The sequence below is a fragment of the Tympanuchus pallidicinctus genome, unplaced genomic scaffold (assembly GCF_026119805.1).
Source record: "Tympanuchus pallidicinctus isolate F22 unplaced genomic scaffold, pur_lepc_1.0 scaffold3, whole genome shotgun sequence".
NCBI lineage: Eukaryota > Metazoa > Chordata > Aves > Galliformes > Phasianidae > Tympanuchus > Tympanuchus pallidicinctus.
In genome coordinates this window covers 52,536,751-52,548,856 of record NW_026294747.1, presented here as the reverse complement: position 1 = coordinate 52,548,856, position 12,106 = coordinate 52,536,751, and the positions used below count along the sequence as shown (strand labels likewise).

The window sequence follows — 12,106 nt, the reverse complement described above, 5'->3', positions numbered from 1 at the left end:
AGATGAGCCTAAGCAAAGTCACACATAAATAAGAACACTCTGCAGTCTTGCTCTTCATCAGCTTTATCGTCTTTTAGGGGACTGCATTGTGAGGACAGTCACACGGATCAAGAGAAAATGCCATCTTTGCTTTTAAAGACAGAACTAAAGCCAATTCATTTTGGTTTTATTTGGGGGGAGAAAAATCTGCTCAGTTTTTTCCCCTCTCCTCACCAAATAATAGAGGTTTTTATAGCTCCTAATATATTTTCCTTTCCTTAGAGTAGGAGAGCCTGAGGCTGTACTTACACATGTATAACGTACACACAGCTGCTGCCTTTCTTGCTCAAGCAATTCTTGGCTCCAACAGCCTTGCTTTGTTTCCCATATATAGGAGGAGATAAAAAATAAATTAAACCCTTTTATTTATGCTAAGAAAACCAAGATTAAATGTACTAATGAAAGATCCAATGGCATTAGAATACTTTTATTTAAAGCATTCCAACCTTTGGAAGAGAGACAAAAAACACTCAAAAATCAATGAAAGGAAAACAATAAGGGAGACTTGCAAGATGAAAAAAGCAATATGTGCTCAATTTAAAGTATATGAGAGGAACTTTACTTTTACAGTCGTCGTATCCCCATGACCTGATGCAATGCCCTTGTATTGAAAACGCAGTTCTTTCCTTTTAGCAGACAGCATTCAATCCTTTCTCCTGAAACCAATATGGCACAGGACACCAGCCATCACCCAACCACTGCTCTAAGAGCAGTTAACAACAACATTTACACAAATAAAGGTAGTTTCTGGAACTCAACAAGCAAACAAAAGCACAATTATAAATAGACACACTGATCACACTTGGGCCCATTTGCTGCCTTCTTCTTTGCCTAAAGCTCCAACTGATCCCAAAGGGAGCTCTGTACAGTGGCAGAGTATCGCATTCGGGTTGCGGCAAACAGCGGACCCTGGGGGTACAGTCAGGTCATTGTGGCAAGTGCTTCTTCACATACACCACAGAGGGCACCACAAAGTGCAACCTAGGGTCTCATCAGCCTTTTAGAGTCTCGTGACTAAGAGCACATTGTCCCATTCCGCTCAGAGAAACATTCCTTCTTGGAAGTGATAAATCATCTACAAGCTTTAGACGCTCCCCGCTATCCCCACATCAGAGGTAATAAAATATTGCAACCCATCAGGTTCTCATCAGTTGTGTATGATCGACACCAGAACGTCATGTCAAAACCATAAAGTTGTGAACAAACAACACTCACCTAAACTCTAAGTACAGGACAAGGTGCTTTTTCTAATTTCACATCGTTCTGCTTTACTCCACCAGGTGGAAAATTTCTTTTTTAAATTTCCATTATATCTCAATTTTTCACAATCAGTCTTTAAGCATGATTCAATCCATCCTCTTGTAAATCGTGATAATTTCACACAGAAATCGCACTACTTAGTATTTCTTTTGTAACAGAAATAAAAGACTGTCAAAATCAACGGGCTAAGGGACGTGATTCATTATAAATTTATTTAATCTTCAGTATCTCAGCTTGCACCTTTGCTTCAGCACTTCAAAATAAAATGTTTCAACTACGACAGTAACTGTCTAATTTACACTGCGTCCCAGCCAGTGTTCTTAGAAGCTCGTTAATCCCATTAAACCACGTTGTGTTGGGTGTTGCATATGACTAGATCCACCTTATTTCTTTTTTCTCCCTGTCCCGGAATTAACAGTGCCAAGTTTTTACAAAACTGTTGAGTTTACAACATATCTGTGTGTGCAGACCCAGGAGTACAAACTGTGACCTGATAGTCCCGAAACAGTCAGTAGTCAAGGAGGGAATGCTTTTTTTCTTTTTTTTCCTCTCTTCTTTTCCGTGCCTGGAAACAAGAAAACTTCAAATCCTACTGTATACTTAAATGGTAGGAAGAAAAATATACAAGCATGTATTTATATTGTATTTCTATCAATGGCAACAGGTCATAAATTCATGTTTGCAACTATCACAAAGACTCAGGAACACCAATTCAGTTTTATACTGTAAATACTGCTGGATTGATGGTTTAGGATTATCAATTCACTGTTGTCATATGACCGTAACAGTTCATAAGCATCCTGGAGTAAAATCCTGAAACACATACCTTTCGGTATATAATAATGCAACTGCATTAGCTAAATATTTACTGTACATAAGTTTTATCAGCATTTTACCTACCAAAGATGTAAATTCCACTTTCAAATACAAAGCAGATAGCCAATAATGTATACTTATAATACAGCCCTCTTCTTTTTTTTTTTTCTTTTGTTTTAAACAATTTGGTCACAATGCACCTTTGATATAAAAGCTTTATTATTAATACTCAGAACATTAGGATTTCCAGAATTTTTTTTCAGTAGCATTTGTAGAACCACTTTTGGTAACAAATACAGTAGTTAGGAATGAGCATCCAGATGAGAATGCAGAAGTATATTATCCAGAATCCTTTCCAGCTAAGACCATAGGGCTGGTACTGTGATGAGTAATAATAGTACTTGAACCACAAAAACACTATAGTATGTTTCTTAGAGGCTACATCCTCTTTTGCTGGAACACTTTATAAATACATATTAAAAAGTAAGGCAACAACTCCAAACAGTCCAAACTGCTATCTCAACTCATTTCCCAGTTAGATCCATGACCACTGGAGATCAATTTCATGCTTGCACTGTTTAGCGTTTGTCTTTATTCTTTCAAAATGGTCCAATAAAAACATACTGTAGTAATTTAGGAATTAGTATTTCTAAAACAGCTCTGGTACGTGTGTCCAATGCTGTAACACTAATACTGGTTAGGTACTGAAATCTAAGCTGTTACCACTGTCCATTTTTCAAGGATTGTGGACACTAATTTGGATTTGCAATAAATAGGTGCACGAATCCAAAGCTCCCTTTCCTACTATGTTTATCACCTACTTGTTTTTTTAGCTCCTAATGTTCAAATTAAAGAAGCACCAGAGACAGACTGGTACTAAAAAATGCTCACACCAGTAAACAAAACTTTTATTCAGGACCTATGTTTTTTTTTTTTCATGGCCCTGATCTGAATGGACATTCAACTTATGAAGATGTGCAAAAGGAAAGAAAAAAAAAAAAAAAGTCAAATTACAGTAAAGTTATCCAGAGAAGGAGGATGTTACACAAACTCATAAGGAAATGACAGTCTTTTTTCTCTTTTACTATAAATACACTTAACAGTTTAGCAGAAAGACAAGCTAAATTTTAAGATTGTTCACATTTGAAAGTTGTATTATACTCTCTGCTAACGATAAATAAGGAACAGGTCCTGACAATGAAATCTGACATTGCAATTTTCATCAACAGATCTTTGAAGACTGGTTTTAAAGAAGGGTTAAAACAATGATTATGTTTGCAAAGTTCTGAGAAGTCCATCTGCTGTCCAAACTTTGGATTAAAGTCCTTATTTTTTTCCTTTACTTAGAGACAGGTATATACAGTGCTGTTGTAATAATGAAACAAATGTGAAATCTACTGTAAAGTTGCACAATACAGAAAACTGTTGCTCCATCTTCTACTACATAAATGTGTGACTCCACAGGTTAATAATGCTGTTTTGTTTTTTTGTTAAGTTGGAATTATTCCATCACGTCTAAGACCTCTCTTTAATTCCAAATCCTCCAGTTTTTTCCACAGTTCTTCACGCTCTTTTTCTTTCTTCTTCTCACTGACAGATGAAACAAAACAAAGAGTTAGCAGACATAAATATTTATGTAAAAATGACATTAATTAGCAGTATTAATTTTATTTAACATTTCGTAATTCCTATACTTTTTTTTTTTAAAGTTTTTTTTTTTTTCTCTTTTGCTTTTCATTGCTTATCTAAGTACTACTAAAAAAGTATTAGGATAAAATAAAATAGTGCTTACACATGCTATTCTGCAATAAGAAATAAATTAAAAAAAACACACATGGACTTCTATTATGGACCAAATATCATTATTATTGCTAATCTGCAGTTTCTTATTTTCCAGTTTCTTTATTCAGGGCTGTCATACACTTCAGCAAAGGGAAAGTTCAGACACAAGATGTATCTTTTAGCCAGTGCTTTACTTTTTTTTTTTTCCTCTACCAAATTCTATTTAGTATTTTCTTTACCAACAGGCTTTCATGGCTATTTTGTTAAAATTAAACAGCTGAGCTAATATTTGCTTTACCTGCATTATTTGCTTTCTAAATTTCCAGTTTCTGCTGTAACTTCTTTTGAATAAATTTCCCTGCATTTCAAGATGCAAAATGCATCCCATTTCTACGGCATCACGCTGCATGTTCAGATGAAATGAAAAGCTAACAATACAGATTCTCTACCTGTCAAATTACAGAATTCCTAAAAATATTTCAGTGGATTAGAAATACTATTCCTACATATCTCAACTCAGCTGCCATGTCAACATCTGGTTAAAGTATTTTCAGCACACAAAAAAAGAAAAGCAACTTTTATCAAAGTCCCTGAAGATCAATTAAAGTAAATAGAGCCCACTGTCTCTGAAACATAGTATCGCAAGAATAAATGAAATAGCCTGACATTTTCAGGCTGTTTACCAGATAGTTATTATCTTATCGTTATAAAATAGATGCCTGCTTAGTGAAAGGCTCTGAAATGATGATAACCTCATCCAACTTACCTATGTGACCTAGCATAGTCATTAATACTGAACATTTTTCTCCTCAAGCTTTAAGTAGTATTAAAGATACATTTTTAAAATGTTGCTTTATTAATACAATTAAGTTTTTCTGTAAACATTATTTTTTTCTTTAAACATCCATTAATTGATTGTCCCTGTTTACACATGCAGTTATTTACATGCTTTAAGATGATAATTAGTTGTCCAAACACGGAACATACTACACCGGTGCCCCATTCTGTTAAGAGCTGAGCTCCTCATCTTAAGGTGCAAAGTGCAAATGACACTGACTTAAGTCACTGAGGTGACTTGAAAATGTCTGGATTAGATGACCAGTCCTGAGATTCTCAGCCTCTTTTGTGTGCTAGAAAGCCACACGGTATTGCCTCAGCTGTTCTAGCAGATTGAACCTTACTTATCATCAGCTACTTAGAATTTCATGTGTCCTAGCTCACAGACCTGAGGTTTTAAGTTTAAAAAGCTTTATTAGTTCACCTGTGGATTTTTCATGTATAAAACTTCTTATTTTACAGCAATGAAGCATAACAGAGAACAGCATGAATCCAGACACGCAATTCTAAAGCTATAGACTGCAAGAGACTTTAGAGACTACTAACATAGCAAGTTTTTATGACTTTCAGAATCCTTTGCTTTGCTTGTGGGAACTCCAAGTCACACAAAAGTTCAAAGTTCCTGAATTCTATTTTTTTTTTTTTAACCTGCTACTTTGGATGGGCTAAATCTCTGCACAATAATTGGAATATGAAGGAACATAGGAAAACAGACAAATTGCATACAACTGGGTTGGAACAAATGAGTGGTGTACCTAATGGATTGCACAAGCTCAAAGATTCAGATCAAACAGATTAAGAATCAAAAAAGTTGAAAGATGCCTTTGTGCTTTAAGACAACGTCTAGTCTATAAGTACTGATTTGGAAAATCAAAACATGCGGATTTTCCTCATGTCTCTTTCCCAATCTCAGTGTTTGTTTTAAAGTCTTGAAGCGCAGTGGATCTTAAAACACTTGTTTTCTTTTATCATTGAAAAGCTTCACACAAACAAAGAATGGCAGAGGTCAAATGGGGCCTCTGGAGACCATTGATGTATCCCCTCAAGTAGGGCCACCCACAGCAAGTTGCCCAGGATCACCACCAGGCAGCTTCTGAACATCTCCAAGCATGGAGACTCCACAACCACTCCGAGCAACATGTTCCATTGACCACAGTTAAGAAGTGCTCCCCAATGTTTAGATGGAAATAGCTTAATACATCTAATTCTTTTGGAATACAATGTCAAAAGGAGTTTCCTGAAACTTCCCAAGCTATGTAATAATTACCACATGTTATAAGGGGTAAAGATCAACTTATACATTACATTCTCTCACAACTTGCAAACAGTAAGCTAAAGAGAACATAGGGAAAAATACAGGCATTGTGTAAATTATGTATGAGATTTTGCAATTGCAGCTGAGTGCAAAGGAAAATCTAAACAGCAGTCCTTATGCACAGCTGACAAAAAAAGCTTTAAAAAGTTACCGCTGACGATCTGACTTGTAAGTGGCTGTCAGCTCATCAAACATGGTGCTGTTCATTTCCATAAATGCCTTCAACACATTGTAGACTAAAGCCACAATAGCCCTGTGAAACATTAAAATAGAAGAAAGGAATTGATTAGTTTCAGGTGAAATCAAACAAGAAAACTATCTTCTCTTACCAGCAGTTCTGTGATCAACTCTGCTCTTGCAAATATGCGAATTTTTATTTCAGTGAAACTACTTGATCAACACCTTTAAAGGTATGAATCAGTTCTTGATAACTCTAATAACTACTTACATGAGGCAAAGCAAACATCTAGGGTAAAAGGCAACAACAGAAAGCTGTTAGAAATAACGATAGACTCCTCCCTCATGATGTTGAGCAATTCTCAATGCAACTCCAGGGATTAAAATCATTGCTTGCAGAAGTACCAGAATTGAAACAAAAAAGGGTATGATTCATATTTCCTCACAATTCTTCCATCAAGCTGAATAATCCATGCCTCCATGCAAAATACAAGGCTTTATTTCAAAAGTGCTGTCCTTGTATCATTACATTTCATGTTCACTTTCACTTTGGTACATTAAAAAAATTATTAATTAAAAAAAAACAAAAACACCACTACAAGTGCTATGGATGTAAAGTGGCCACATCTACGCAAAGCAGTATACAGTGTATGAATAAACCTCTGCTGCCTTTGCTTATTGCTGTAACACAGAAGTCAACACACCACTGCTCATTTTGATTCCAGTTGCTTATCTGAATAAAACAGGACCTGTTCCTACAGGGAGAAATGATGTACAATGCTAGTAATTTCAAAAAGGCTGCAAAGACAGTCTGTCACACAAAGATAGCCTAAAATATAACGGTATTTCCAAAGTAACAGGGGTTTGTTATTAGTCTGATTTATCTAGAGTTCAAAATTCCTCTCCAGCAGAGTTCAACATAAAAAAAAACAACATAGCAACAGAGAAGGGAAGGAAACAAAGCTCAAAAACATTTAAAAATTTGAACAGATTATTAATCAAGAAATCCTGATTCCTGATCCAATGCTACAGGTGTCATATTCAGACACATGGCTGCTTATGAAACAGCTCTTCAGCAGGCATGAATACAAGTGCTAGCAACATTTGGGGCTAAACTACACAGCAAATGTGACATTTCCACATTGTCCTGTCTACCATTCACATATTTCCAATAGACTATCACTTTCGCTGTCCTCATTTATTAATGTTTTAATACACATAAAGATTCCTAAAATATCTTCTTGATTCAACAAGTTTCTTAATCTGGTTTGCCTGCTAATGGTACAACATTCCTGTAGGTATGAACACTCTGAGAAGTGAAGGACTAGCATGTCCTCATGACTTGAAGCACCCCAGAATGTAGTACAAAAGGCTGGACAGAGTGCTGGAAGGTTTCAGACCCTCAGTGCAGCAGCAAGCCACTTAAAATGTCTTTCTGTAACCAGCCTTTACCATGGACGGTTTCCAGTAGCATTAGATTTGTGATGAAAGCACACAAACTTGAGGGTTTAAAAGGTGCAGAACACAGAGCAAAAGATGAAATAGCTTACAAATACTTCACAGGAAGACCTTAGCAAAGTAACTGGGATCTGAGCACAGTACAGCTCATTAAAAATACCGGGTTTACTAAACAGCAATCCGTTTGGCTTAACAAACATTTCATCCCAAGTATAGAATACATGATATCTAACTGTAACAATGTTTTTCATTACACTACTAGAAAATTTTGTTTAAAAACAAGAAAGCAAAATATCAATAGGAAGCCACTAATCTGTGCCCAATGGAGAACAGATGTATTTAAATAAATTTAGAAGGAAAAAAGACACTACCTAAAAAAAAAGGATGTTTATATGCTCCATAAACATTCAGAAAAATGCTGGTACCAGACGGAACAGTACCATCCACGATACAGCTACAAAGCTTTATTAATGCCAAGCATCATTATTCTAGACAACACATTTACCAGCTGTTTATGAGAAATGCTTGATGAGCAACACTTTTTCTTCAATAACAATACAACACCTAATTTTTCTTTCTTTTAACTTACGGAGAAGGTTTATTTTTATCCCCCGAGGTACTGATTTTCATATACATACCAGATAATTAATATCATTTTGAGCCAAGCTCAAGCATGCTCTAATTTATATTGGCATTAACAGAGCTGCACCTGCTCATGTCAGCTTTGAATCTGGGTATCTCCTATTCTGACATTCTTCAGCACATACGTCCTAAATTGATCAGTAGTTTGACAAGAGGCAATTTGAAATTTAATTGCAAGAACTTACGGATTCCAGTGCTCTTTAGAAATCCTATAAAGGCTGGAAAACATGATGGGAAGTATGACATTTGAATTCTCCTCTATCAAACTCATGATGTATTCATTATTCCAATAGTACAGTGCTCTTTCAGCCACCTTTGAGTCAAAGGAATAAAATATTAACAGGAATTCATGTACTTGTATTTCTAATAATCTGAAGCAAAAACAAACCACAGAAATTTCATTCAAATGAATTAGCTCTGGAATTAAGACTCTATTTTTATCAGTAATATAATCTATATTAATGAAATCAAATTTTTAGACTGTAATTCAGATCCCACAGTATCTACCCTCTCTTACTCCTGAACAATATATTGAGAATCAATACAGACCAAGTGCAGATAATACAATACTGCAGCTTTGGAAGTGAAAGGACAGTGGAACAACTTTTCCATCTCCTCTTCCCCTCCACCTTTGATTTCCCAGATGGAAGGATCAGACCAGCATTAGCATACAAGACAAAGGAAACTGTGTTATGTCCAGTAGCTGGGCTAAATATGGGAGATTACATCTTAAACACGGGCAAGGTACTAATTACAATAATCATTATGAGGGGCCAGTTGAGAACTAGAAGAGAAAACATCTACACTGTACTAAAAACAGATGTCATCCAGGAAAGAGCCTATAGCAGTTGTATCACAAAATCACAGTGATTCTGTGATTCCACTCCAACCCCCTGCTAAAGCAGGTTCCCATAACAGTTGCACAGGAAAGCATCCAGGCAGGTTTTGAATATATCCAGAAAAGGAGGACTCTACTGTCTCTCTGAGAAGTTTGTTCCAAAGCTCTGCCAGCCTCTTAGTAAAGAAGTTCTTCTCCATGTTCATATGGAACTTCCTGTTTTCCAGTTTGCCTTCATTGCCTCTTGTCCTGTCACCAGGCAGGATTGAAAAGCACCTGGCCCCATACTGTTGACACCCATCCTTTCATAAGCCTTGATAAGATCCCCTCTCAGTCTCTTCCAGGCTGAACAGCCCTGAGTCTCACCGCCTATCCTCACATAAGGGGATACATCTGTTCCAGGTCCCTAATTATCCTCGTAATCCTCCACTGCTGTACTCTTTCCAGCAGTGCCCTTTCCTGAACTCAGGAGCCCACAACTGGACACTGTACTCCATATGAGGCTTCACTAGGGCAGAATAAAGGGGGGGAGAACAACCTCCCTTGACCTGCTGACCACGTGCTTTTTAATATACCCCAGGACACCACTGGTCTTCTTGGTTGCAAGGGCACACTGCTAGCTCATGGCCAACCAGGACAGAGAAAGAAAGAGATCCTTACTTGCAGGTAAGCCCCTAATCTTAACTGGTGTGTGCCAGTCACTCCTCCCAGCTTTGCTTCATCAGCAAACTTGCTGGATAGGATCAGCTATTTCTTCTTTCCCTATCCACTTCACTGTCCACTCATCCAGCCCACACTTCCTAAGCTTACCTATTAGGATGTCATGGGGGGCAGTGTCAAAAGGCTTGCTGAAGTTACACATCCACTGCTCTCTCATCTACTCAGCCAGTCATGACATCACAGAAGGCTACCACGTTGGTCAAGCATGATTTCTCCTTTGGTGATCCCATTCTGGCTACTCCTGATAACCTTCTTGCTTGGAGATAACATCTAAAATAAGTTGTTCCATCACCTTTCCATGGATGAGGAGAGGCTGACTGGCCTGTAGTTTCCCAGGCCCTCCTTCTCCTTACTGTGTTTTCTGAAGACTGGAGTGACATTGGCTTTCCTGCAGTCTGCTAGCAGCTCTCCAGTTCTCAATGACCTTGCATAGATGATAGCAAAGTGGTTTAGCAATCACTTCTGCGAGCTCCCTCAGTATTTGGCAGGTGCATTCCATTAAGGCCCAGAGAATTGTGTAAGCTTATTTTGTCTCTAATCAGATCCTCCTCAACAAAGTGGAAGTCTTCCTTTCTCCATGCTCTTTTTTTTTTTTTTTTTTATCTATAAGGTCTGGGATTCCTGAGAGTCAGTCTTAGCATTACAGAATGAAGCAAATAATCTATCTTCTTTTATGTAAGGATATATCACATAGCTTAATATGTAGATGATATAGGCCATGAATCCTAATTCCTCTTCATGATTAAATTTAATTCCTATTCATCCCCCTTCTTTCTATCATGCAAGAAAGAAAGTGGTCTATGGGACCTATCACCTCTAACCAGATATCTCCTTAGAGAATGAAGGAGGAAGGAGAACAAAAATGCTGCACAGTGCTGCACTAAAAATGGGAGCAAATAAATCCCACTGGGCCTACAAATCTGAAGGCCATACAATCAGTGTCTATCACCTACAGCTGTAAGGCCTCAAAGTCAGCTGGGACATAGTTGAAAGCCTCATGTAGCTCCAAACTGCAAGTTCTGTGCTGTAACCCACAAACGTACTTCATCATGGAGCTCAGAATTGAACTTCTACTGCAACATAAGTTTGCACATAGGAAACCAGAAGATAAGTATTTAAAATAACAGAACATAAAATGATATCTACATTTGAAGAGGTGTTATGCTAGAAATTGAGACTACACATTCCTAAACAAACAATTGTCTTCACCACTAACCTGAAAATGAGGGCTAGAGACACACTTGGCAATTTGTTTAAACAAGGGTTCCTGGATTTTGACAAATTGTGATGGTTCAATTACATCCAAGATTTCCTCCAGCTCTCCTAGGAACATGACCTACAGACAAGGAAGGAAAAATTGAATTAAAAAAATCTCTAAATCATCTTGCTCAGTAAAATGCTGCATATCTTCAACTTCTCCTCTAGGGAAAAATGTAAGCTCATCAAGAATCTCGTTCAAAAAAACATGACAACTTCTGACTCTAGTGTCAGAAAAAAATACCAAAGTGCAAATGCTGTATGTAAAGTAATCACTTAAAACAAACTTCAGAATTGCACCAGGATATGCATGCTTTGACTACAAAGTCTTCATACCTGGTAAGTAAGGAGAGTCACATAACAGAATTTTATCTCCGTTTTTAAAGTAATACTCAAAATAACAGTTTCTCTAAGTCATAAAATCTCAGGAAATCTCAGATTTGCATTTAGAATTGTAAACAAATATGCAAATGTTTAACAGCATCTTTTACAAGTTTGGTAGGTAACACAGCATTTTCAAATTTAAAAAACTCTGATTCGGAATTTTTTATATTAGTCCTCAATATATTTATTCTCTCCTTTCTAAATCAAAATCTGTGTAAAAGCTAGAGTTTATTTTGTGAGTAGGAACTACAGCTATCAGGAGCTTTTCTCTTCATAGTCAGAACTGTCCAGAAAAAAAAAAACAACCACATCAACTGCAAGGATTAATTTCAAGATCCAGTACAGCATGTACAATCTGTCTGGAAATACCTAAATGTTCGCTGCATATCATACTATAGAGCAAACTAACTCTTACATTTTTGGTTAACAGCAGTAATTCATTTACCTCTTTCTGACTGCAGGTTTTCGGCCAGAATTTCATTAAGCCTCTGATGACCTAAATTAGAAGAAAAAGAAGTTAGATCATTATTTTTTTTAAACATTCCTCACAACAGGATAAGCTGTTTATCATGGAAAAAAAT

At 36.8% G+C, this 12,106-nt stretch overlaps 1 protein-coding gene across 5 annotated transcripts in view; it reads right to left on the bottom strand.

Annotated features, from left to right (window-relative positions):
• Window positions 1–2,266: 2,266 nt before the first annotated feature.
• PPP2R5E (protein phosphatase 2 regulatory subunit B'epsilon) overlaps window positions 2,267–12,106 on the bottom strand; it is a 70,817-nt gene continuing 60,977 nt past the window's right edge. For 4 of the 5 annotated variants that reach the window (XM_052696784.1, XM_052696783.1, XM_052696787.1 and 1 more), the window contains 5 exons: window positions 11,971–12,021; window positions 11,101–11,220; window positions 8,512–8,639; window positions 6,201–6,302; window positions 2,267–3,705 (listed from right to left, as the gene is read on the bottom strand). In XM_052696784.1, coding sequence (XP_052552744.1) covers window positions 3,606–3,705; window positions 6,201–6,302; window positions 8,512–8,639; window positions 11,101–11,220; window positions 11,971–12,021 — 501 coding nt within the window. In that variant the 3' untranslated portion in view covers window positions 2,267–3,605. The remainder of the gene's footprint in view (window positions 3,706–6,200; window positions 6,303–8,511; window positions 8,640–11,100; window positions 11,221–11,970; window positions 12,022–12,106) is intronic. The other variant, XM_052696785.1, reaches the window with a different exon arrangement.